At 37.9% G+C, this 26713-nt stretch overlaps 1 protein-coding gene and 1 pseudogene across 1 annotated transcript; both read left to right on the top strand.

The window, feature by feature from the left end:
- The first annotated feature begins 9829 nt into the window (after nt 1-9829).
- Nucleotides 9830-19799, top strand: LOC115230033 (annotated as a pseudogene).
- A 3966-nt stretch (nt 19800-23765) lies between these two features.
- Nucleotides 23766-25379, top strand: LOC115230032 (intraflagellar transport protein 57 homolog). The gene is made up of 6 exons (XM_029800272.1): nt 23766-23854; nt 24208-24427; nt 24504-24686; nt 24794-24860; nt 24891-24984; nt 25271-25379. Exons 1-6 carry the CDS (start codon nt 23766-23768, stop codon nt 25377-25379), a joined length of 762 nt encoding a protein of 253 aa, XP_029656132.1.
- Nucleotides 25380-26713: the final 1334 nt, after the last annotated feature.

Here is a 26713-nt window from a genome sequence, read left to right as displayed (position 1 = left end):
TAATGTAATGCTCAGTTAATCCATCTAATCTAGGTCTCAGAGACCGACCAGACTCGAACATTACTTGAACAAATTTCCATAAAGACAGGTTCCGCTTAATTCTCGAACATTTAAAGGAATTTCACTCAATGAGGTGTATATTAGCCACAAGGGTTCAACGTTGAGTGCAGATTGTTCGTTGGATTCGTATGGAATAAAGGATCTGTCAACCCTCATCAATTGTGCCCCTCCTGGGAGGAAAGAAGAAGAAGAAATCCAAAAAGCACACCACGCCAAAGAAGAGGAAACACAAAAGAAAGAAAGTCGTGATGGCTGCTCTGAAATACTACAAAGTCAACAACGACGGAGAAGTCACGTTGTTGAGAGATCGGTGCCCCAATCCTGAATGTGGGCCTGCATCCATGATGGCCAAACACAAAAATAGGAGCACATGTGGGAAATGTACCAGGACAATCATGGCTAATTAGGACGTACTCTTTTTTTCTATGTTCGTAAATTATTGCCTTATATTTGTTGTGAGTTTAGGCTATAGAGGACTATTAATTTTGTCTACTGTCATTACCTGGTTGGTTTGTGGTTAAAGTGAAGTTTTGATAAGTAATATGTCGCGAGCGCAGCGCGCGACCGAGCGCTAGACGCAACTTTGACACCTAACAAGCCTATCATCAACAAATATATTTATTAAATTATTTAAAATTTTAACATGATTTAAAATTAAAATTGAAATAACTTAAGTTTTCCATTGAATCCCATAAAATAATTTATAAGTAGACCTTAGTATAACGTGGACTCTAGTACTGAACAACGTGGACTCGATTCTTTTCACCGCAGGCAACTTAGATCCCTACTGGGATTGAAACTGGCCTATAAGAATCAACCAGGAATCGCTATACAATAGATGCAGAACTGGCCCTCTGAGTGTGGAAATCGTTAATATGCGGTGGAGGTTATTTGGCCATATTCTACGAATGGACATGCTTGCCCCAGCTAACATAGCAATGGAGGGCTACTTCCTGAAAGAGGGATCGAGCTTCCGTGGACGTCCACGTGTTACGCTGCCGGAAACACTTGACGGAGACCTGAATGTGTGAAGAAAAGGCTAAGGAGTGGTGAGGATCTGGACGAGCTGAGGAAACTCGCTCACGACAGAGGAGGTTAGAGGAGGCTGGTTCAAAGGATTGTTTTTAATGCTGCACGAGTAAAATTATAACTAATTATGATTCTACGTATGTTGCAAATAATAATAATAACACGTTGTTGTTGTTGTGGTGTAATTTTTTTCAATTTATCTGTTATTTTTCATATCTTTTGTATAATTTAATACATTATCGAGTTGTCTTAGTTGTTACTATTTCTTTCGTCGGTATTTCTGTTATCTTTCTTAATACTTCTTTCCTATTTTTACATGTCATCCCTTTTCCACGATCCATTACCATGTGGTAAATGCAGTAAAATTAACTGCCGCAAAAACGGCATTTACTGCGCCAAATGCCATGCTTACTTCCATATTGGATGTCTCAAGATTTCGAAGAAATCCGTTTCCAGCATCCCAATATGGCACTGTAACTCTTGCCTGGCAGCTGCCTCATTCCACGACACACCCACATTGTTTGATAGTTCCCATGATCAATCTCCCAATATACTAACTTCATCGAACGCAATACTATCCTACCTATCAAGATATCGTCATTCGAGAAGCATCCCTATCCGTTTACCGAAACCAGCTCGTCCAGCAGCTGCGGAGGCCTTGTCTCATCTGATATCCAGAGCTATGTCCTCAAACAGGGACGAGGATTGGGCAAAAGCGTTCTGCTTCCCCTTTTTCGGACTTGGCCTGACCCGTGGAGATAAATTGCCCGGGAATTTCACTTCCAAACTTAAAAGATCTATTTCTTCTTACTTCCCCTTTTCCATCGACACATTAATATCTCAGGAAAGCCACTCACTGTCAAAACCAAGACTAAACCACAACGAAAACCTACGCAAGAGAGTACGTTCCAAGTTAATGTCGGGCGACTTCTCGGCCGCCTTGAGAATAATTTCCTCAGACGATAAAGTTGCGAGGGTTGACGAACAAACATTACAGTCCCTCCTAGCAAAACATCCCACTCCATCTTCTCCTACAACAGTACCAACACCAAGCCCAGATCATGATTTTGTGCATGTCGATAAAGACGAAGTGTTGAGAGCCCTGAAGTCTTTTCGCCCTAGTAGCAGCGGTGGAATCGATGGCCTCCGTCCAAGTCATATCATGGATCTGGTCTCCTCTTCAGCTTCCGCAGCCGGAGAACGTCTTTTGACGGATATTTGTGGTCTAATGAACGCATTCCTCGAAGGGTCTCTGTCTGATTTCCCACGCTCCCTTTTTCTCTCGGGTAACCTGACCGCGCTGAATAAAAAGGACGGTGGAATCCGTCCCATATCCGTCGGTAATGTTTTCAGGAGACTGGCGGCTAAGATCGCTTGCGCCAGGTCTTCACATCTGTTTCCGAAAATTTTCCATAACATACAGATGGGTGTCGGTGTTAAAGGTGGCTGCGAAGCCACTGTCCACGCCGTGAGGGATTTTACAGAGTTTTCACACTCTGCTTATAACGACTGTATTCTTGCTAAATTGGACATGAAAAATGCTTTTAATTGCATCGACCGCTCATACTTCCTTAAAGAATGCAGCAAACATAACATTCCATTACTCCCGATGGCCAGCATGTGCTACGGTTGCACACCTGAACTAATGATAGACGGACACACGATCTTGTCCTCCTCTGGGGTCCAACAAGGTGACCCCCTTGGTCCATTACTCTTCTCCATGGGCGTTAACCCAACAGCACACGCCGTAAAATCACCGCTCAACGTTTGGTATCTGGATGACATTACTATTGGTGGTCCTGCTCACCAAGTCATCTTGGATATAGAATCAATCGCTGTAAGTCTGAACAAAATTGGATTACAGTTGAACCCTTCAAAATGTGAGATCATAAACCTCAACGCCAACGAGGAAGATTTCGCGACTATAGTGGAAAAATATCACTCAATCTTACCGGGTGGTATTATAACCAGGAAAGGGTCGCTTGAAGTCTTAGGATCTCCCATTTTCTCGGAAGGAATCGAGAAAATACTGTCCGGAAAATTATCCACTTTTGAGCTTATGTCAAGCAGGCTATCCATCCTGGACGCTCACGAAGGGTTTTTCTTGTTGAAAAACTTCATATCACTCCCCAAGCTACAACACGTTCTCCGCTCTGCCCCCTACTTTATAAACCCTGAACTTCTCAAAGAACTGGAAACAGGGCTGAAACACAGTGCCGAAAATCTCTGCAACATTCGTTTTGACGAAGCCTCGTGGACCCAAGCCACGCTTCCAATACGATTCGGAGGCATTGGTCTCCGGTCCCCAGCAGATATTGCATTACCGCTTTCCTCTCTTCTCGATTGTCGTGTGACTCACTGGTGGTTGCTGTTCTCCCCCTTTCCACTGAACGCAACGCATCCTCCTGGTATCAGATGGCAATCGAAATTTGGTCGAACAAAGGCCTCAAGACACCTGCTAACTCATTCTCACAGAGATGTTGGGACGACCTGTATTCTATGTCAATTTACCACCACTTGGAAGAGGTCTCTGATCAATCTCGTCTTGCATGCCTTAGAAGCGCTTCACAAAAACAATCCGGAGCGTGGCTCAATGCATGTCCTATCCCTTCAGTCGGAAACAAACTGGACGACGAGACATTGCGAATTGCAATCTCCTTACGCCTTTGCATGAAGATCTGTCGCCAGCACCGCTGTAGTTGCGGGGCTTCCGTTGACGAATTCGGACGGCACGCTCTCTCATGCAGACGCAGTGCAGGCCGGTTTCCAAGACATCACGCAATGAACCTAATTGTCAAGAACGCTTTGCATGCAGCTGGTTTCCCGGCACAGCTGGAGCCTCCTGGTCTCATCCGCACAGACGGAAAAAGACCTGATGGGATAACAATTTTCCCGTACACCAACGGGAAGTGCCTTGTTTGGGACTGCGCTTGCACCGACACCTACTCAGAGACAAACCTGATCGCCTCAGCCTCCTCTCCAGGATATGCTTCACAGAACTACGAAAAAATTAAAAAATTAAAATATTCAGAGCTCAAGGACAGGTTCATAGTGCAACCGATTATTGTGGAGTCATCTGGAGTCTTCGGTCCGGAATCAATCTCTTTTATTAGGAAACTTGGATCCCTGATCTCGGTTCAGACGAAAGATAGAAGGGAGACCGAATGGCTGTTTCAACGCCTTTCAACAACCGTTGTCAGAGGTAATAGCCACGCTATCCTTTCTGCTCTTAAGCAACCTTAATTAACTTATATTTTCTTTTATAACATTGGCTTATTATAAGAAAAAAAAAAAAAAAAAATAATAATAATAAGTAGACCTTAATAGAAAAAGTAAAATCAATGAATACTGAACGCTAATTTGGTTTAGGTTGTGAGGGGGGTAATAATTTGACAGATCTCATTGCTATTTTTTCGTTTTAATCTCTAAAATTAGGTCTTCTAATCAAAAATGAACTGTGCAGACAGGCTTGCTCCTTCAGAAGATTCTTGTTTTGACATTTTTATAAATTATGAAGCATTTAGATTTTTTCTCATTATTCTAAAATATCAATTATAAATTTTAAAATATTATTTTTATTTATGAAATCGGTTTTAAAGCTCATTCTGCTTTGGCATCGATTTTAATTTTTGTTATCGAATATATTTAATCCCAAATACAAGCCTGGGGATTTGTCAATTTATAGATTTTTTGATTGATCGAATCTAGAAATTGAGTGGTCGCTCGCTGCGCTCGCGACATAATATATCACTATTCGATGGATTTGTAATCTTCTGGAATATTGGCTTGAGGGTTGGATTGTCAGGGGGACAAGTATTTAAAATCTCAAAGCAGTGTCTCCTGACACTTTCTCCTAAAAGACTTTTTGAGATATAGAAAACCGAACGAGGAATATAAGTTTTAAATATTTTTGTGGTGACTGAAGTTTCGGTGTATTTCAGTTCTGATATTTTTTTGATAAACATTAATCGTCGAATGTTGTCTAATGATTGTTGTGTTGAGAATTTTGTGAATTCCCGGCATTTTCAATTCAGAGCCAACAGCCATTTTATTTTTGCTGCCAGAAAATGTTTGTCAACGTTTTACTAGATTGACACTAAATTTAAAACTTGGTTTTTAAGGAAATAGGACGTAAAATAAAGACTTTGAAAAACTTGCCTAAAGTTCTTCAAACTAAAAATCTCTTTATAAAAGTCGAAAGAAATTAATTTCGTGCATTATCTGACTATTAATTTTGTGAACTTGCAGGCAGTTACTGATGTTTGGAATTTAACTGAAAAACCACTGTTTACTGTATTTCTAGTTCTTATTCAAGTTTTTTCTTAACAATTTGAATCGCCTTTCATTTAATAAACTGTTCGATGGTTTTCATTCCCCGAAAATCAATGACCTATTTTTGATACACCCTCCTGAGGGGGATCCCGTGTCTGTCCGACTTATATCTTACAATGTTCTCTATTTGTTGTGATTTTATTAGTTTTTTGATAAAGAAAGTGTGTCGGAGAATATTTCTGACGATTTAATAATTCACTTCCATGGGGGAGGGTTCATCGCCCATACATCTGCCAGTCACTTGGTGGTCTCCTATTTCGTATTTATAGACGTATTTGACTGCGTTAAGTCGAGCTACCAATTTGCCCATTCTTTCTGTTGACTACTCGCTTGCTCCAACGGCTCCATTCCCAAAGGCGATTGATCAATGTTTCTATTCTTACAAATGTTTCTATTTGTGATTTCTTGCGGAGTGAGGGATAATTTCCAAAACTGGCATAATTCAGAGATTTTCGAACAAATTGTTTATATAAGATTAGTAGGCTTAATTTTCCTTGACCGAAAAAATAACCTGATATGGCTTTTAGGGCTTTTAGTTTGCGTTTGACTTGCCTGCATGTTAAGTCAATGTTCCGAGGAAAGGCAGGCACTTATCGAAAATAACCCCAAAGATTCTGGTGTGTTTGACGACAGGTAGTTTTTCGTTGTGTATATATACTGGCGTTAAATTATCTTCGGTCTGAGGTGAATAAGGTTACAGATGATTTTGACGGGAAGCCATTAAGTCTTAGCAAATTAATTGAAACATCGCTTTTTGTTCCAATGAACAATCATTAGAATCATTTTTCTCACGAAATTGAAAATTTTTTCTTAAATGGGTAAAGTTTTAAAGAATTTTAGATAAACTCAATGACATTTTCAGTAAAAATTATGATCACTTGCGACTCTTATTGCACTTTCCATATTGTCTTGAAACGAATGACCTGCTTTAATTATGAGGTTACTGATGTATCTCTTCTTCTATGTGTTCGACTATCATAGTCGCCAACATTTTTTTCAACCGATTGACTGTATTTAAATCCGAATTCCTTTTTCAATAAATAACATGAGCAAATTGACTTTTTTATACGATTGTATTTTTACAAAAAGTCATTGGCCTGGTCATTAGTCAATTATATTCATCTAATGACTTGCCAACAAGGTAGGAGGATTTTTTGGTATATCTATACTGAAATCTTAAAAATTTGTAAAGGAGAGTACATACCGAACAATTGGTTTTACACTGGGATTACTTACCCCACCCCAAAGAAGCCTAACTCGAATTTGCCAAAAGACCTCAGATCCATAAAATGCATGCCAAACCTGTATAAAGTTTTCACTAAATGCGTAAATACGAAATTAACGGATTATTTGGAATATTATTCCCTTGTTTCGGATAATCAACTTGGATGTAAAAGAAAATATCAATGAGCCAAAGAACAGGCTTTGATTAGCAAGAGTATAAACCTGGCCTACGGAAACAATCTGTTTACTGTCTGGATAGATGTGAACATTTTTGTCTATGACAAAAAGAAAACATGATAACAATCATTGAAGTAGAATTACGTCGCAAGACAACTTGCAGAAGGTGGAAGTGGAAAAACTCCACAAATACGACTTACTTGCAAGTGAGATCGGACTGTTACATAGTGCCAAAGTACAAATTGTACCAATTGTTTTGACGTAGGATGCAATTACAACTAAATTCTACCCGAAATATTGCCAAAAACTGAAGTTAGTGGATAAAATTAAATCATACATACAGTCTGTCGTTCTCAGAGCAACTTGCCAAAATATGAACACAGAATACAAACCAATAACGTCGGAAAAGACAACGCCGATACATTGTGTGTCGATACTAGCGATGCCGACACTCCCAGAGCCAATATGTCCCAGAGCGGGAACAGGAGACAGAGATTGGAATGACCAAATTAGTAACACTATATCTAAACTATCAAATAACTAAACTTGATATTTTAACAAAAAATTGTTTTTTATTCAAATAATCTGTCTGCCCATTCGTACAGTGAACGTTGGCCCTCAGAGGACAAAGTCTTTTTCAAGAGTGCATTTGCCTCCTCACCGATTCCACACTCTTGCGATTTTTCTTGAATATTATTATCTATTAAAAAATTATTAATTTAAAAATGTTATTAAATAAAATATTCATTCGGTTTTTACCGTGGTTTAGCTAATTAAGTAAATAAAACCAATACTTGTTGTTCGGTGATTACAAAGCTCTCACATGCTGAATTCCCGTCGAATAATATCAACAATCATCAAATCCCTATCCACAACCGCCCCTCCCATACTCCGACCAATCTATATGGACTACCAAGCCACGACCCCAATGGACCCACGTGTTTTGGACGCCATGTTGCCATACATGACTCACTGTGTTGGCAACGCTCACTCACGGACACATTTCTACGGCTGGGAGTCCGAACACGCCGTGGACCGAGCCAGAGAGCAAGTGGCGAGTCTAATAAATGCAAATCCCCAGAAATAATATTCACATCGGGGGCCACGGAATCCAACAATTTGTCCCTCAAAGGAATCGCCCATTTCTACGGAAAAAAACGGAAACACATAATCACATCACAAATCGTAAAAAACAAAACTAAACAACCCAGGAACACAAATGTGTCCTCGATTGCTGCAGGATTCTGGAAAGTGAGGGTTTCAGGGTCACCTACCTCCCCGTCAACACGAAGGGGATCGTCGACCTGAAGGTATTCCACGGAAAGTAGAGAATTGTAGTTATTGGAGTCGGAGATCACCCCCGACACGTGTTTGGTGTCGATAATGGGGGTACATAATGAAATAGGAGTAGTTCAGCCTATCGGGGACATTGGTTTGGGTTGGTTGTCATTGGCAGGGGAGTTGTGTCGACGGAATAAAGTGTTCTTTCACTGCGATGCAGCCCAGACGGTCGGGAAGGTGCCTGTTGATGTCAGAAAGGACAAGATTGACCTTCTGTCTATCAGTGGGCACAAAATATACGGTCCTAAGGGTATTGTGTTGATATATGGAAGGGATTGGGGCACTTTTTGTGAATAGGGCTCAAAGGGTGCGACTGACCCCCCAAATGAGTGGAGGAGGACAGGAACGGGGTTTCCGTAGTGGGACATTGCCGGTCAGTCTGGTGGTCGGACTGGGGGAGGCTGCCAAGGTCGCGGGGGAGGAGATGGAGGTGGTGTGTGTTGTCTATTCTAGTATGACTACAAACACGTCAGTATGCTCAGAAATGTGTTGGTTGATGGACTGTTTTCTCGATTGGACAAACTGGAGAGAAATGGAGACCCCGATCGTTCATATCCGGGTGTGTTGTGTGGGTGTATTGCAGGGTGTGTGAACATATCTTTCAGTTGTGTGGAAGGGGAGAGTCTGTTGATGGCCATAAAGAATGTTTCGGTCTCCTCTGGGAGGTTAGGAGTGGTGGTTGTGTAGTGGCAGTGCCTGCACGTCGAGTACTCTCGAGCCGTCCTATGTCCTGAGAGCCTTGGCTACGTCTGAGGAGTTGGCTCATTCGTCGATTCGGTAGTTGGTGGGGAGTGTTTGGTAGGTTTGGAATAGGCAGGTTTACTACATTAGCACAGGTGGAGTATACTGTCGATTTGGTGGTCGAGAAGGTCAATAAACTGAGGGAAATGAGGTACGGGGGGTCTTATTGTGTAGTCCTCTTTGGGAGATGGTTCAGGATGGGGTCGATTTGTCCACTATACAATGGAAACATTAAATTAATTTTTTACATTTTTAAACAGTGGACAGTCTGAGTTTGGGAATCTTTTTATCTAAATAGGTCAAATGAATTTTTTATGAATTTAGTTTTTAGGAACTAGAAATTAAATTTGCTTTATTAAATGCTATTAAAAATAAAATTATTCTCAAATAAATACTTAGGAATTTAATTCAGCGTGTCTTATTTTAAATTAATAAATCGGTCTAATTTATATAATTTATGTCCATGACTTGTCAGATACGTATTTTCCCAAATTAAATCTTTCTAGGCACAGAGGATTCACCCTTGGCCACTAATTCAAAAAAATCAGGTCCTTCAAATGGTTTTTGATGTCTAAGGTAGCCAAAATAAGATCCTTGCATATATTCGGATATTTCTAAAGACTGTAGTTATATTTTCAGTCTTGTACTTGTTCATATTTTCTCTCAAACTAATGGGGACATCCTTAAAACTACTCGGAGGTAATTCGAGTCTGACATTTTTTGAGGAGGAAACTCTTCAAGTTCGCTAGAAAAAATAACTTTGCTCAAAAACCCAATCGTGGGACTTGTGATTGGAATTCTTATCACAATCGTCGTCCAAAGCTCGTCTGCTTCGTCCTCGATAATCGTCACGATGGTGGGAAATAAAAGTAGTCATTTTTCATGTGTTTAAGTAATTTCCGTGAGTGTGGCCATTCCCGTGATCATGGGGGCCAACATTGGCACGTCCCTCACCAACACCATCGTCGCCTTCGGAAACATCAAAAACCGCGGTGATTTTGCACGTGCGTTCGCGGGGGCAGTGATTCACGACATTTTTAATTTGCTGACTGTCGGAATATTTCTTACTTTGGAGGAATTGTTAAGTTTTGTTTGTTTTGTGAGTTTTTTTAGTTGCGACTGTTGGTATTGGGTATTTGGAGTACATTTCGTGGAAATCGTGTGTGCCTTTGGTTTGCAAAAACTGCACGAAGGTCTCCAAAGTTGACTTTTTTTCAAAAATCACAAAAAGTCTCGAAAATCTGATTGTTCAAATCGACAAGAAAAAAATCAGTAAATCCAACGAAACGAGCATTTTAAAGAAAAAATGTCAAAGAATGATTGACAACAAGACAGAGAAATATAGCTGTTGTGTTCCGTTGTAGATCCCTATTAGTGAGCAGGTGGCTTTCTCTTTGCTTACTCAACTCTGACTGACTCTCAAATCGGGGCCATTCTCCTAGTTCTGTCACTTGTGTGCATTGCAGTGGGTCTTGTATTTCTTGTTAAACTTTTGTATTCTCTGCTCAATTCTAAACTCGTTTTTGGAGTCAAAAAAGTATTTTTGATAGATTTTTTAGATAATCAATTCTGACTTTCCGGGGGTGTTCAAACACTTGACGGGCTATTTTGCCATCGTAGTTGGAGTTGTCTTCACCATGCTGTTGCAAAGTAGTTCAGCATTCACGTCTATTTTAACTCCGTTGGTTGGAGTGAATATTATTTCGATTGAGCGATTTTATCCAATGTGTCTGGGTTCGAATCTGGGAACCACATTTACTGCAATTCTCGCTGCGTTGGCGATTGACCCCAAAACACGATTTCCTGCTCTTCAGGTTGCTTTTTGTCATTTGTACTTCAACTTGAATGGCATATTGGTGTGGTACCCTGTCCCCCTGCTTCGGAGGGTAGTCCACTTTTTGATTTTCAGGTCCCGCTCATGGCTGCTCACAGATTTGGGACGATCACGGAAAAGTACCGTTGGTTCCCCTTGGTCTACATTGTCTTGGTTTTTTTCATGTTTCCTGGATTTATTTTTGTATTGTCGTTGGGTGGGTGGAAGGTGTTTGTCGGGGTTTTGTCGCCGATGTTTATTTTGCTGGTCTTTGTCGTGGTTGTGTCCATTTTTCAAAAAAGAAAGCCCGGGGTTTTGCCGAGGGTTTTGAGGGATTGGAAATTTTTGCCAGAATGGCTTCGCTCGTTAGAATTTTATGACAGAATTTTTGCCAAAATATGCTCGCGATTTAAGTCAAGGAAAAAAATTTTTCAGAAAGTTGATACATCTAATGAAAATCATAATTGCAATTTATGACATTTAATCATTTTTTTGTTTATCAAATTTATTATAAAAGTTTTAAATAAAATTCAAATTTTTGTAATCACGTGGTCATCTCACTAAATGCAAAATTTTGAAATTAACAAAAAACGGTGTTTAAATTCTCCAGATTTAAGCATAAAGAAATCATTTGATGATCGTTTACTTAAAATAATCACTTTTATCAACAACCACAACGACTACTATACCACTAGTTCATGCTCAGGCAGAGTCTCCCTATCTATCACCGTATAAGAATAATATATTTTTAAAGAACATAACCAACGATAAACAATCCTGCAAATGGCTGTACGTTACACACGATTTTTGCGACCCACGTGCCCTGGTCTAATTTTGTGTAGTCAAAAAAGACCGAAGCCTTGAAAAACACGGAAGAGACCGTCGGACGTGTTTCCGTCAGATTTGAGCCTGCCATTTTGCACGTGGCCTGTCGGTCTGTCGAAAAGGCACAAAAACTGGTATTTTTACCATAAATTTCCAAGTTGGCCATCGCCTTGTTTTCCGGGTTCAAAAATTCAGGAATTTCAATCGACAAAAAATTTAAAAAAATTTTGTTGGTTGAAAGATGGTTTTTTATGTCCTTTCAGGCAATTCGATGTACATCCAATTTGGAGGTGCCTGTGGGTGAGGATGGGAGAGTATTTGTGGACTGTGATGTATGTTTGTCGTTGATTGTAGTATATTACATATTTGTGTCGTATTTCGAATGAAAAGCAGACGAGAAATTTCAGTTTGATTCAGCGGTTTTATTTTTTTTCTTATTGGGATTTAGATTTGAGGATAATTTGAATTCTCTTTAATTTTATTTTTTTAATTTTGATATATTTTTGATAAAAGACAAAGTCCTGGGTGGTTGTCCTAATTTCAGAAAATGTTTTAATGAAATAAATCGTCATTTTTTTCTGTCGTAACATGTTTACTGATTAAGTCACAGGAATTGACGAAATGAAATATATTGGCGTGGTTAGAGAGCTGAGATATCAAAAAGTGCTTAGATTTTGGCTGGGTTCAGAAATATTAGGCTAGAAAGAAGTAAATAAGGTCAAATTTAAGTTTAAATTTAGTTGAGATAGAAATAAAATAGTTGATGTAGTTGTCCTTTCTATATATTGAAAGGTGAATAATTGATTAATCAAGTTTATTTTAAATTAGTTATTTAGTGAAAACAATATTGTTAATTCGTAGAATATTTAATTTGTTCCTCGACACTTTTGGGGTCAAAACAGATCCAAATGTGAGACTTCTGCAATTATATTCTCTTGACCCCATTTGTTCGTTTTAAGTTGTGATTTTAAAAAGTCTAATTATGTTATAAATTTAAGTTTTTAGATAAAAAACCAATCCATTAATGGGGCACTATTAGAACATTTCGATCGATTTTATCGAATTGCTAATTAAATTAGTTAAGTATATAAAGGTGAGCTTCATGAAAGTTTATTTGTGTGATTGTTCATTTTGAAAAAAGATTTTTAACAATTTTAAAATTAAATTTTGGAATGTTTTTCATATTATTTCTAACACAACTACAACATGGTTCCTAATTAAACTATATTTTGTAGTAAATGTATTGTCAACTGAAAAATTGCTGATTAAGCAAATTCTAAAACGCTATCACGAATCGGGTAAATCGAATCGACCAGTTGAAAGCTCATTAGACACATTAAAGATTTATTTTGGACTTACTTTAATCCAAATCCTCAATTTGAACGAAAAAGAGCAAGTCCTCACAACAAACGTGTGGCTCACATTTGTTACGAAATATCAAAAATTATTATTTTTAGTCATGGCACGACCATTTCCTCCAATGGAACCCGTCGGAATACGACAACATCTCCGTCATTCGCGTATATTCTCACCTCATCTGGAAACCAGATATTGTACTTTATAATTAGTATACAACACATATATTGATACATAGTGCGGATATGAGATTAGAAGACAAACGAGACGCCTTGGCTACAATATACGCAGATGGAAGAATCCTGTGGATCCCTCAGTCAATTCTCCTATCTTCGTGTCCCATCGATATTTTCTACTTTCCATTTGACACTCAAAAATGCGAACTCAAGTTTGGGTCCTGGACATACACAGGCGAGGACGTCGATATGGATTTCTATGATAATAAAGAAGCATTCGAACTGACAGAATATGTGGAAAGCAACACGTGGAATCTTCTCGAGTCTAACGCTGTAAAAAGCATCAAGAATTATCCTTGCTGTTCTGAGAAATTCGTTGATATAACATTTTATTTGGTTCTCAGCAGAAAGGGAGGGTTTTATCACTATATCTTGGCCGTTCCTTGCATTCTTCTGTCGATGCTCACACTTTCGATATTTTGGATTCCCGCCGAGTCCCCTTCCAAAATGTTACTCGGTTTTTTATATATTTTTTACTGATTAGGAATGAATATTTATGTTGCGTTTTTTGTTCTTCTTTTGCTACTTTCCGAATCAATTCCGCGAGCTGCCTCGACCGTGCCGCTGTTGGGTTTTTGTTGTGTGGGAAGATTTTATTGTAGGGAGTTATTTTGTGTTCAACATGGTCCTCATAACCTTGTCCACATTTTTGGCTGCCATTGTTGTTACTTTTAATATGAGGGGAGAAAAAGTGAATCCTCTGCCGATTAAACTTAAAAAAGTTCATTTTTGTGATTATTTGAAGGTTATTTTTAAACTTGGACGAATTATTGGATTTCGTAATCTCACGGAAAATGACAATATAACAACTATTCCCAAAAATATTAGAATTTATAAACCAAATGTTCGACAACGGATTTTGCCGAACAGTGTGGAGGCTGACGTTCGTCAAATTGCTGAGTGCGTGAGAGAACTCTTTGGAAGGAAGGAATCGAAAGACCGAATTAACTCAATTCTCTCTGAATGGAGGCTTTCCGCTTTGATTTTGGATCGACTGTTCTTCATTATTTATGTTGTCACTAATATTGTGGCAATATTATACATATTCATAAGTTTGTTGCATTTTTTATTTATTTAGAAATCATGTCGTGATCGGATTTACTTTTTTTAAAACAGTTAAAAAAATTTTCTATCTTAACTCTATTTAATCAGAAAATTAGACATTTTTAAAATCAAATCGAGATTTACTGTCAAGTTTTAATCGCCTCTCTCCAGCCAAAGTAGAGAGACTCTACAAGTCCAATGTACATGCTGGAGATCCGGTTCAGATCCAAACATTATAATAATCGAAATTCGGCTATTTTCTATATGTGTTGATAGACCCCAGGATATGCCGACAATTAAAAACTGTGATGAAGGAAATTCAATTTTATAAATAATACAATTCTCGTGATATAAATTGAATATATGTTTTCTGTCATAAGAGCACTTAACGTTTCAAAGTATACAGGAAATCTATAGCAATCAAATTCATCATTAATAAGAGAAATAATCAACATCGAAAAGCCACGAATGAGTAATAAGGCAGGTCAAAAAATGACTATAAACCAGAAAAATACTCCTTCCAGAACAGAAAAAAAGGCAAGCCTGAAACCTCCGGGGAAAATTGGAAAACTTACTCAAGCACAGATCCAAGAATTCAAAGAAGTGGTCCATTCTTTGACCTTTACAGGGATTTGCCATCATTGATCAAAACAACGACGGGAAAATTGATCTTGAAGACTTGAAAACTACTTATGAGTCATTAGGTTGTGAATTCTGATTTTATGTATAAGGGCTCACTCCGGACGAAATACGACTCAAGGAAATGTTGAATGAAGTGAAGGGACCGATAAATCTGACGGCGTTTCTTAGCATGTTTGGGGAAAAAATGTCTGGTAAAAATGAATTGGCAACTTTCAGGGACTGACAGTGAACAAAAACTGATTAGTTCTTTTAAAATGTTTGACAAAAAAGGAGATGGGACAATTCATCAAGACTAGTCGTAGTTATTTAATATTTTCTAGTCTAAAGGATATCCTGACCAATATGGGGGACAACTTTTCGGAAAAAGAGGTTGATTAATTTTTTTTTATTAAAAGTTAAAAGAAATGTTGAAGGACATACAGTTGGGAGAAAATGGAGAGTTTGATTACATCTCGTACACGAATTTTATTAAAAGTGGAGATTACAATAAAGAACAATAATTCTTTAAAACTAAAATACTAATTGAAGAAATTAATTAAATAAAGAAAAATATTTTTAAAATTGAATAGATATTTTAAAAATTCGATATTTTTAAAATTACCTTGTGTGGAATGTAAATGACGTACAATTCCAATTAAGAATGACGATTAATTAACGTAAGTAACAATACGATTGACAATATATACTAGAAAATCGTTTATATTTAGATTTTGATATATGTAAATTTTAATTTATGTTTATTAAAGGGTTAAGAAAGCAGGAAAAGTAGTAAAGCCAAGACAAAAAAAGACCAAGGTTTAAAAAAATAAAATTCGTTGTTTAGACCAAGGTCAAGACGAGCAAAAAACCTGTGACCTGCAAACAAATCAAAAAGAGGACTCCTTCAAAGAAAAGAGTATGCTGCAGGAAAAAGTCTTCGAAATGCTGCAAGAATGCCTAAAATACTAATTTAATCCTAATAATACATTAACAAATGTTTTAATTCTTATTAATTCACTAAAATTTTAATTAATATTTTGTGCTGCTGATTGTATATTATATTTGACTTTATTGATATTATTATTATTGAACCAGAAAACCACCGTCATAGCCAAAAGAAAGAAGAATTCAGGTGATCCCAGCCTCCCTCAGCAGTTCGCGCAGCCTCTCCTGATGTTCCGCCGTTGTCCCGATTGATATTATTGGAAATACAGTGGATTTTTTAACGAAAATCTAAAATAATTTTCGTTGTAGCGTCAAGATCTGCATAAGTAATTTGGTGATGCTACTTTTAATCAATTTGTCTCATTGATTTAAAGTTTAGAGTTTAAGTGATTTTATTAGGTTACGAAAATTGATGACGAATTATAAAAATCCGATAATAATTTTATATTTTCCAAACAATGGGATAAATACTCTCCATCATAATGATTGTTTTGGTCCAAAGAAAAATACAAGGACGCCATATAATGGAAAAAAATCGACCACATCCTTAGAATTAACCTTCCCCGAAATTAGCACCAATTATTTTTTGGACGGTAAAATATGACCAACAGAGTGATCACAATCCAATTATTATACGGATAAACCGTTCTCCAATGACTCGAGAGAATCATGATTCCTACTGCGATTAAAATAATGCAAAATGGTCAGCTTATAAGAAATACGTCGATACGAAACTTTCCACATTCTATCCTGGACCCAACTCCCTCGATAGGGCAGACAAATATTTTAATAAAGTGATACTCGAGGGAAGGAAATTAAGAGAGGAACGAACCAGAATCATACAGGCCAATATCTCTATTATGTGCCCTTCGAGAATTTCTGAAAAGTTGATTCTTGGCCGTATTCGACATTTTATTCCGGAAGCAGACTTTCAACATGGCTTCAAGAAAGGATTGTCAACTACATCTCATTTACTGTCCCTGAAACAATTTGTTACAAAAGGGTTGGAAAGAAAACCTAAACAGGAAAAAACGATTGTATGCTCAATTGATATTCACAAGGCTTTTGAAACGGTCTCCCAAAAAATTCTTACGCAGAAAATTTACTCGTTGAATATGGAACCAAATTTAAAACTATGGCTTGCTAATTTTCTGAATGGACGTCGGGGTAGAGTCTACAATGTCAAGTGTGTTGCTACATTCAACAAATTGGATCACTTTGCCATGTTTCTTTCAAACGGAAGAATTGGAAACGCCGAGGAAACGAAGATTTGATGGTTCAAGCGTACCAGAAGTTTCGACTGATACTGGTCCAAAAATGAATCTGCTTTCGTCGCCGCTGTGCTGGCTTCGATCGAGGACACAAGAGACATAATTTGATATGTGTATAACCATGGATTATTGAATTTATTAACTTTATTCCTCGATATCTTTTGAAAGCCCTCTTGTTAAAAAATGAATGGACATATATTATAACTGCACACAGCATTTTCTCACTTTTTTCACTGTTTTCCATCATTTTTGACAACTTTCTAGTTAACGTTTGACTAAATCTTTCGACAATTCTTTGAGTTCGAGGATTATTGGGTTTTTCTTGGATTACTGGTTAAAATATACGCATAGTTGTGTTATTTCTTGATTTTTGAATTCAGACCCATTGTCTGATTGAAAACATTTAAACATTTTAAACACTTTATTAACCAAAGGACCAGGGTAAGCCAGTTAATTATAATCCCCCGTGATCCCCCGATTCATGCGAGGGAGATCCTTCTGAAAGGTTCGATCCTGCCCACAATGAACGGACTGAGACGACGATGTCCCAGGGTCTGAGATCTAGAAGTCCTTTTTCGGTAGGCATTAAGTGCCTCCTGAGCGTTGCCACATCCGATTGGAAGTTCCAACTGACATGGTGGACCCCATAACGCCACGCTAAGACCGGAAAGAAGGTAAGAGATCCCCATTTTTCAACTGTGTCGTGCCAGAAGTACTCGTTGCCTCACGGGCAGGGGAACGATAACGAGAATTGACCCCAGGATGAAAACTGGCCTCCTTCGGAATCGAACTCACGACTGTCCAAATCCATTACCCATAGCTTAGTCTTCAGCCAAGGAAGAAATTTGCATGGTCCATTTAGGCGAAACAAAGATGTTTAGTTTTGACATACTTCTTTACCTGACTTATAATAGAGTGGCCGTGCAAATGCAAATCTATAAAAATTAAAAAAACCAACTTACTATTAATGTCAATGAATAATGTGGACAGATGTGTAATCAGTCACCGTGTTGGAACATTTGTTAGGGAATATCAACAGTATTAGTATTTTTAGTGTTATAGAGATGTAACACATGGGATTGATACCCTTGCAGTTGTTCTGTTCCGTTTTGGAAATGTGCACTCCCGAGCAGCTAGTTGGCGAGGACTGAATATTTTAATCTTGTTATGTGTTTTGGCGACTTGTAGATGTTTGTGAAACAAATACAGTCATTGTGAAAATATTATTGTGCCAGAATTAACACTCAATCCAGTAGCGGGAAGAAGCAGGACCAGAATTGGCGGGAATATTATTTGGTTAGTGATTTGTTTTATGGGAAAGCAATGTAGGAAGGAGAATGAGAGGATGTTGGTCAAAGTCCATGAGTGTCTCTTTTTGCGAAAAGACAAAGAATGTTGTATTGGCCGTCTATATAAAAAAATTATGATTATATGTATTCAAAAGTATAGTGAGCTATTCAGTCATGTTTATCAGAATAATTTGAGTTCTTGACGTTAAGGTCTTAGGCAGGAGAGGCAGTCTTGTCAGTAAAAAAGTTTTAGCTACCAAAAAGTAAATAGCAAAATGTTACTTTCCTCGATTACTTTTAACAAACAATTAAATATAAATTTCTCCATTATCCTTTAACAGAGACTGATAATTCTTTATATTTGATGTTAGTTTTCCTCTTTTTCCAACTATACGGACAATTGTTCTCTTTCAGGACAAAATACGACAAATTATTAAGACAAAATAAATACACCAATTAGTGTAGAATCTTCATTTTTATACAGAGGAACTTTGTTTTTACAGCCTGGATTGCAATTCTTACTTCTTCAGATGAGATTGGTGTAAAACGGGCATTGTAATAAAGATTTTTGCTTTTCGAGAGATCCATCACATAACTACTCATCGCATATGCACACGACTCCGCACAGCGACTCCCTCTCCGCAACCATTTGTTCTCAAATGATTTTTTGACAGAATTTTCCAGGATTTCGAGTTTTAAATTTGTGAATTTTTTGTCAATTCATTTTCTTGGTTTTCTGCACTCAATTGTTTGAGGAAGATAGTCCCTTTTTATGTTGTGCTCCGCATATGAAAGCTCGCACATTTTTCTCGAGTTCTAGAGCATTAAAAAACAAGTTTTTTTCTGTTTGCTGCAAAATGATTGATTTCAAGCAAAGTTAATATTTTTAGTTTTCCAGACCTCGTTTATTTAATAAGACATTTTCCGTCTTAACTTTTACAATGTACCCATAGTCCATATATTTAGCATTTAAATCACTAGAATTGGTTTGTAATTGCTAAATTGTCTATAATTCATGGATATTCACATAATTTTTTGGAGTACATTTCTCCAATTGTTATTTATTGTGGTTGGTTCAAAAATATTTTTAATTCTAGAAATTCTAGTATTCAAATTCATTTTTCAATATTTTAAAGGTCTAGGAATAAATGCCGACTTTTAATACACAGAAATTATATCCATCGAGTTTAAATTGCATCTTTTTATTTTATTTTTATTTATAATTCAAACATTCCCATTACAGTTGGAACCGGTCGGCCTGATTCGGGAGAATGGTAAAAGTCCTGACGGCCTAACGACTTTCCCCTTCGAAAATGGCAAGTCGCTCATCTGGGACGCAACTTACACGGACACCTTCTCTGCCGGAAACATCTTTACGTCAGCCGCAGAACCGGGCTCCGCACCTAAAAATCAGGAAATACAGTGCATTATCTCACCGCCATATCTTTGCCCCGATCGCAGTGGAGACATCGGGAGTCCTCGGTCCCAGAACTAAAAAATTCCTTATTAAACTGGGGGATTTGGCAAGCAGAAGAAGAAATGATCATCGGGAACGGACACGGCTTTTCCAACGCATATCAATAGCCATCTTGCGTGGGAATTGCCATTCCATCTTATCCTCTGCTGCTAATTAAATACTAAATAACAGATTCTTTGATTATTAAAGGAAAAATTAAAATTCAAACATCCATTTGAATTGTGCTGGTCAAGCTTTGATCTCTGTTGTCCGAAATAAGGGTTATCCTGATTAATTCTGATTTTTTGAAAGCGAGCCTTCCTTTCTTTTAGAAAAGTATTCGAGTACAGTCTCTTTTTTACTTTTTCATATCTTAAATGTTTCTCTTTATTTTGTTGAGACTCCGGATTTTATTTAGTCATTTTGTTATCTTCAATTGAGAATTTTTCTAGTGTAATTTAGTTTTGTAGTCTGAACATTTTGGAAATTCACTATAAACGACTTTAAAGGTCATTTTATCCAAAATTACTTGATTTTTTATCGTTTTTATATTACAAAATTATTGGTTCTAGGCAACATGATAAACCACAAATAAATTAAAAAATTTCTTTCTAAGCACGTTTGGAGCTTAAAAACTTTTAATAGAGGCATAAGTTTCTAAAATCGAATAACCATTGATCCTAATGTGAAGCTTGAGGCATCAAATTATAAACTTTTGATGTGGGACTATTGTGTGAATCATATATATTGTTTTACACTAATTTTACATTTAGTTTGTGGGAAAAATCGCTGTGGAATCATAACGTGAGGTCTCGGTTTAGTCCGACTCGTAAAAAATGTAAAAAAACGTACCAAAAATGATAATTTGAAAGATCAGGTTTATAAAATTAACTTGGAAAACTACTGAAATAATAAAGATTTATTTTTAGGTATAACGTAGAAAATATAAACAATATTCTAAATTTAATTTTTTGATCTTTTGATTTTAAAGTGTATTTTTTCATGTCTTTTTTTCTCATCACTGCGTGCAAATTTTTTAGAACAAATTCCACAACTGTAAGGCTTTTCCCCAGTGTGAGTCCTGTAATGAGTCTTGACATGATCCTTCCTTGCAAATCTTCTTTGACAAATATCACAAACGAACTTTTTGTGAGTTCTGTCTACATGATTGATGAAGTTGTTCGAATTGGATTCAAAATATAAATCTGAACATAAATCCTGATTTGAAACGCATTCTGGCATATCAAAATAAGAGATATCTTCATATATTCCGTAATCTCGATGAAATGGGTCATTAACGGTGTTCGGGTGATAGTTGATGGCACTTTCTAACAGGTCTGGCTGGTTATACAAAGAATAGTCCCAGGAGTTGGTAAAATTACTTGATTTTCCGAACATCTAAAAATCAGAATTAAGTTTCATTAACCTTATATCAAAAAACTAGCTTTTTTTGCGTAATCCAATTTAATAAATAATTAATTGGCGGAAGTTACTTGACAAATTGCGGCTAAAATTTGTGGTCTAATTAATCATTAAAAATGTTTGATTAATTGATAGACTAAATTCAGATCATTTTTAAGTTATTAAACATATTTTGAACAATTTTGTTAGTTTTATGGTCTTGTGATTCGAAAAAGTCAGAATTGACGACTCCTAGAAAATTGTTTCGCAAATTTGTAATTTTAATCCGAGTTTATTAAAATTTTTTTAGAAATTTTTATGTGTTGCCCATTTTGGTAGAAAATTTCCAGTACATATTGTATTTGTCGAATCTCGTTCTTCTGTTTATTTTCAATTTTTTAGACACATCCGCTAGGAAGATTATATAAAGATTGAACACAATTGACTTTGAAAAACTTAAAACAGAAAATCAGACTTACAACGAGAAAACAGAAAGACGGAATGAAATTTGAAACTGAAATTTAAAGTAGGAAATTCTAAACCGGAAAAATAAAATCAAGAGCAGCGTCGAAATCGTAAGAAAATTTTGATTTTGTGCAAAAGTCGATAAGCGAAAAAACCCACGTGTATGATAAGGTCTCACAAAAACTTTTATTTATTTTTTGAATCAAAAACACCGTCGAGGCCAGGAAACAAAATTTTTAGGTGATCCCGACAATCACAATCAATTTACACATCTTCCCTCTGTGTTCAGCCAAAGGTCAGACGCATCTTCTGATTGGGCTGTTGCGAGCATGTTTTAAAATAAAACTCAGAACTTGTCGTCCTTACAAGCGTTTCGAAAACAGTTGGTTTTATTAGTTGTTCAGTGAAACTGGAGATAGACTTTGCAGCCTTCCGCGGTAAGTTTGAGATCTTTTCCAGATTTGTTGGGGTCAGATATGATCCCTAGGTACCACAAGCATAACCAATGGAGAGCTTGACATATTGTTTGTATATGGTGTTGAACCAGGGTTGTTGTATTCCTGTGCATGAACCAAGAAAGGCCCTTAAAAAGTTCAATATTTTTGATAGTTTAGTTGTAAGATTGTCAATGTGCTTAGAGAATTAGAATTTGGTGTCAAAAATCGCACCGAGTATTTCATGCGTTTTGTCTGCGGAATTCTTGTTCCGTTCAAAATAACATTGATTTCGAAATTGGATATTTTTTTGTTCGTCGTGAATAGAGTGGTCATGCATTTTTCAGGGCTTAGATTCAGCTGGTCTGTACATAGATTATTGGAAGGGAGGACAACCCGGTTCTGAATTTAAGGAAATGGTCTTGTTCATGTGCGAAATGTCGACCAAAGTTTGAATGAAATAAAGGAAGCAAAGACTAGACTGAAAGGACAGGACTATCGGGAAGTGTTGTGGCAAAATGCAAGGTTCAGGTAAAGGTTTTCCACAATTCAGTAAAAGGTCTGCTGTCCACAAACAGTGTTTTTGAGTTCTTGAGCAGTAATCATGTACGGTAAAGAAAACCTTTATAATAAATGCAAATCCGGTGTTCTGTCAGACGATATCTTCAGATCGAGATAGAGCCTTTTTGGTCATGTCCTACGTTTAAACGACCTGGTTCCAGCAAAGATTGCAATGAATTATTTCTTCGCGCAGACGGAGTCTGGATTCCGTGGCAGACCAAGAATGACGCTTCAGACAATCCTAAATGAGGATCTCTCGATGGTTGGTCTGCGACTGAAGTCGACGGACGACCTGGACAACCTCAAAGATATCGCGCGCAACAAAAAATCCTGATCGAGATTAACGGAGAGAATGTTATAGAACACGGCACAAGGGAGACTTAATTAACTTTATGTTTTCTCGAAAGTGCTCTTAATAATAATCATTTACGGTCCTCTATGTGGTAGTTTGGTATTTCACAATTAAATCTAATGAAAGAGAGTTAATAAAACATGCTACGACACTCCCCACCTGACTATCTATAGTTCCCCCAGTGACTTTGCTCATAACCATATTTGCTGAAAATGTAGCAGCGACATTACCAATCAGAGTAGTTAACACTGTATTGACCGTTTGTCTTGCTTGACTGAGTTTTACGGTTGTATTTTTAAATAGTCATGGCTATCCGCGCGACAAATGCATTGTCGACGACCATCAATCTGCGTACTGAGTTATTGGGATCCAGAAGGCATATTTTCTCACAAAATTTCAAGGGATTAGGTCTCCCGTAAAGTGAAGTTCAACATTTTCCATAATTTCATAAAAGAGAATACCCATAAATTGCATGTCGTCATATAATTCCGACAAACTTCCAAACATTTCGAGGACATATCCAGCAGGAATGTCAATGAATAGTCGGCAATAACGGTCGAGGGCCTATCAAATTATGGACACTCGGTTTTCGGAGAAGAGAACAAAAAGGGGAAGTTCCCTATCCACTCTAAAAGCTCAATTTTAATTAAATATATAATTAATATATTTAATAAATCATTATTAAAATAATTTTTTAATTACCAAGGAAATAACAAAATGTACATTTTAATGCTATATTTATAAATTAGGGAAAGTAATAAAAATGAGATAGAATACGAACTGTTTGTCCTAATGGACGACATCTTCCACATCCTCAAGCTCCTTGACTATGAAAAAGAATTTCTTGTCAAAAACCAATTTTCCTACCAGCCCATAACGAGGTACCTCCAAGCAAATATCGTAGACATTATTTTGCCACCCAAAAACCCGGCGGAGAACAATTTTTCATGTTTGTCTCAGTTTCTGCCTGGCTAATCAATAAATGCGGAAAAAACATCAGCTATCCTAACGAAGTAGTATTTTTATACATTTTTTAGTCTGACGACCCAAATACTCTTCTCCAAACTATTTTAGAGCTCTCAAAACAACTAGTATAAGCATAACTTCATTTTGAGGGATTTGATAAAGAAATCCCCCTAAACCGCCTCAGAGCAGGATGGGGACTTGAATGTACACACGTGCTCAACTTTCTGGCTTCATTGGCCCTTGAAACCACCAACTTTCGGTGGAACAGGTTTGCGGATGTGACTGACCTTTCAAGACCAACTTATTTCGAGGAATCCAATGATGAACAAGTCACCGAGAACGAAGAGGATCTCACTCAAAGCACTGATTTAGAGGAGGAAGATGAAGGAATGAATTTAAACGTCTTATCTACTTTAAGCTACAATATTGAGGACCCAGTCAAGTCAATTTTGAGCTCTAAAACTGACAAAATTCAGTGGGAACTTGAAGTAAATCGAGTTTTGCCTCATTTGAGAATCACTGTGGCAACAAATGACAAGGTACTGACTTTGGGGGAGATTCAAGGACTGGAGATCACGATTAAGCCAAATGAAGGACTCACAGGCCGCCATAGACTTGGCATTTCCCGCCCTGACAGCCAAATTGAGTCACATTCGTACAGAAATAGACAAAAGTCTTTCTCTTATCAAATCACGTGATAAATATTTAAACGACGAACTGAGTGGGATGATGGCCGAATTTCGAGAGGTACAGGCCCAACATGCCCACGTGACTGACAAATGCAGGCAAACAGAAGCACGTGTCCAGTCTAGCTTGGAGGATCTACAAAAAGTTCATTTTTTGAACGAATGTAGATTAATGTTGAACTTGGAACTATAAAACAACAAATGGAGGAGAGGGGAAATCAAATGACTGATAGCTGTAATTTTTTGTATTTTTTGAATCCGGCAGTGCCCTTAAACCGGATTAAATTGGCTTCTGGCAATTTAGAAAAGGCTTTGCGTGGCAGTAAAGTTCAAACTGCGGTCCTCGAAAATATTTTATGGCATAAAATGGGATATCAAAATAATAATTTAAAAATTTGATTAATTAAATTATTTTTTCCTGGAACAAATATTTCATAACAAAATTGACTGTTCTTCTATTTCAAAATAACATTTTCTAAATGAGGAAAGTAAATTCCCTAGGGTCCTTGGCCGCGAAGAACAAAGATGTCCCAGTTTCTTTAGGGAAGTGAGGGTCCCGGAGCCAAAGACGCCGGAAGTCTCGACAACGATTGGCCAAAACCAAAAGTCATCCATCAAAGACTGATATTTCCGGCACTTCGAAAGCTCAGCCTTATTAGCACGAGACCCAGCAAGAGAGGCCGATTCGTTGATGAAAGACTTTGAGAAGGTATCCACACAAGTGGAATCCCAGACCAAAGGTCTCCCAGAATAAAACGAGAACAACGTAGAGCCGTCCGGCCTTTTCCCGTCACCACGGTCGAGACCCTTAGGCTCAAGGACAGAAGGGTAGCCGGCCTTTTCGAGTGAGTCGAGAATGATTCTGTTAATCGCCGAATGGCGTGGAATACGACCCGCGCTTTTCTTGCAGGAGAGGGCATGGAGCCCGTATACGTCCATAGTAGATCCGCACCGGCAGGGGTGGGGACTACAGATCGGAAGTCCGAGGCGGAGGCAAATGCCAAAACGGAGGGCGTCGGAGTCAAGACAGGTGTCCAAATGGGTCGAAGGAAGGCAGTTAAGCCAAGAGCCAGAATGCGGTTGGCGGCTGGCACGGTAACAAGCCAGTCTGTGCTGGTTCAGGAGAGCCTCCAACGAGTCCGCATGATGCTTACTAAGAATTTTATCCCATTCACGTTGGAGGGACCTGTCAGAAGGGAACTCAAGCCCTTTTTCCTTCCAAAGCAAAAGTGCAGAATTAATATCAGAGTCCAAACGAGATCCGGGCGATTTTTCAAGAATCTTATGGACAAGAAGATACAATCCTGAAGACGATGAAAGGAAAGCGGGAAGAGAATGTCGAGAGCCGAGCGGAGCCCAAGCCCACCAAAAGGAACAGGAAGTTTGGCCTGACGCCAACCGACATCATCGAACTTGACGTTAAAAATAATCTCGGCTGAAGAACGCACCAGAGCGTCAAAAGACTCCAAAGCAGAGGGAACAGAAAAGCAACAGGAACTCCTTAGGACATAATTGATCCTCGGAATCAAAAGAAAGTTTTTGAGGATAAAAAAAGCGGGATGGGGATCGATGTCCACAAGTTTATCACAAAGAGAAGCAAGAGCATTTCTCTTGGAATCGAGAATACGAGAGACCGATTGGTGGTGGATCGGGGCACCCAGGATTTCAAGTTCAGAATAAGAGGTCTGCCTCAGATCGGGCAAGAGGCCACGAAACTGGGCAAAAAGGTCTTCGAAGGTGAGGTCTTCGACGTTAAGATTAACGATTTCAGATTTTAGAGAATTGATTTCAAGACCAATAGATGACAACGCCGGGAGTAGAGATTGCAAGTCGTTTAGCAAAATGTCGGGCGGACCACCAATAGTACAGTCGTCCAAATACCAAATATTAAGAGGGGACGCAATCCTGCGGGCGACAAAGTCCACCGAGAGGGCAAATAATAAAGGACCCAAAGGATCGCCTTGCTGTACGCCACAGGAAGACGAAATGAAAGAATCGCCAGCAACCAAGAGGGTCGGGTTACCATAAGAAAGAAAAATGAAGGGCAGCAGAGAAGGAATTCTGGCCTTGCAAACCTCAAGAAGATGC

The sequence above is a fragment of the Octopus sinensis genome, unplaced genomic scaffold (assembly GCF_006345805.1).
Source record: "Octopus sinensis unplaced genomic scaffold, ASM634580v1 Contig14135, whole genome shotgun sequence".
Lineage (NCBI taxonomy): Eukaryota > Metazoa > Mollusca > Cephalopoda > Octopoda > Octopodidae > Octopus > Octopus sinensis.
The sequence above is the reverse complement of the archived record's forward strand: the minus strand, read 5'-3'. Positions and strand labels throughout refer to the sequence as shown.

Bases quoted from the DNA above. Each gene is read 5' to 3' on its own strand.
- LOC115230032 (XM_029800272.1), top strand. From the start codon at position 23,766: ATGGACGACATCTTCCACATCCTCAAGCTCCTTGACTATGAAAAAGAA. The intron at 23,855-24,207 runs GTACCTCCAAGC...TCGGTGGAACAG, and splicing joins TCCTACCAGCCCATAACGAG to GTTTGCGGATGTGACTGACC. The intron at 24,428-24,503 runs GTAAATCGAGTT...GGGAGATTCAAG, and splicing joins AAATTCAGTGGGAACTTGAA to GACTGGAGATCACGATTAAG.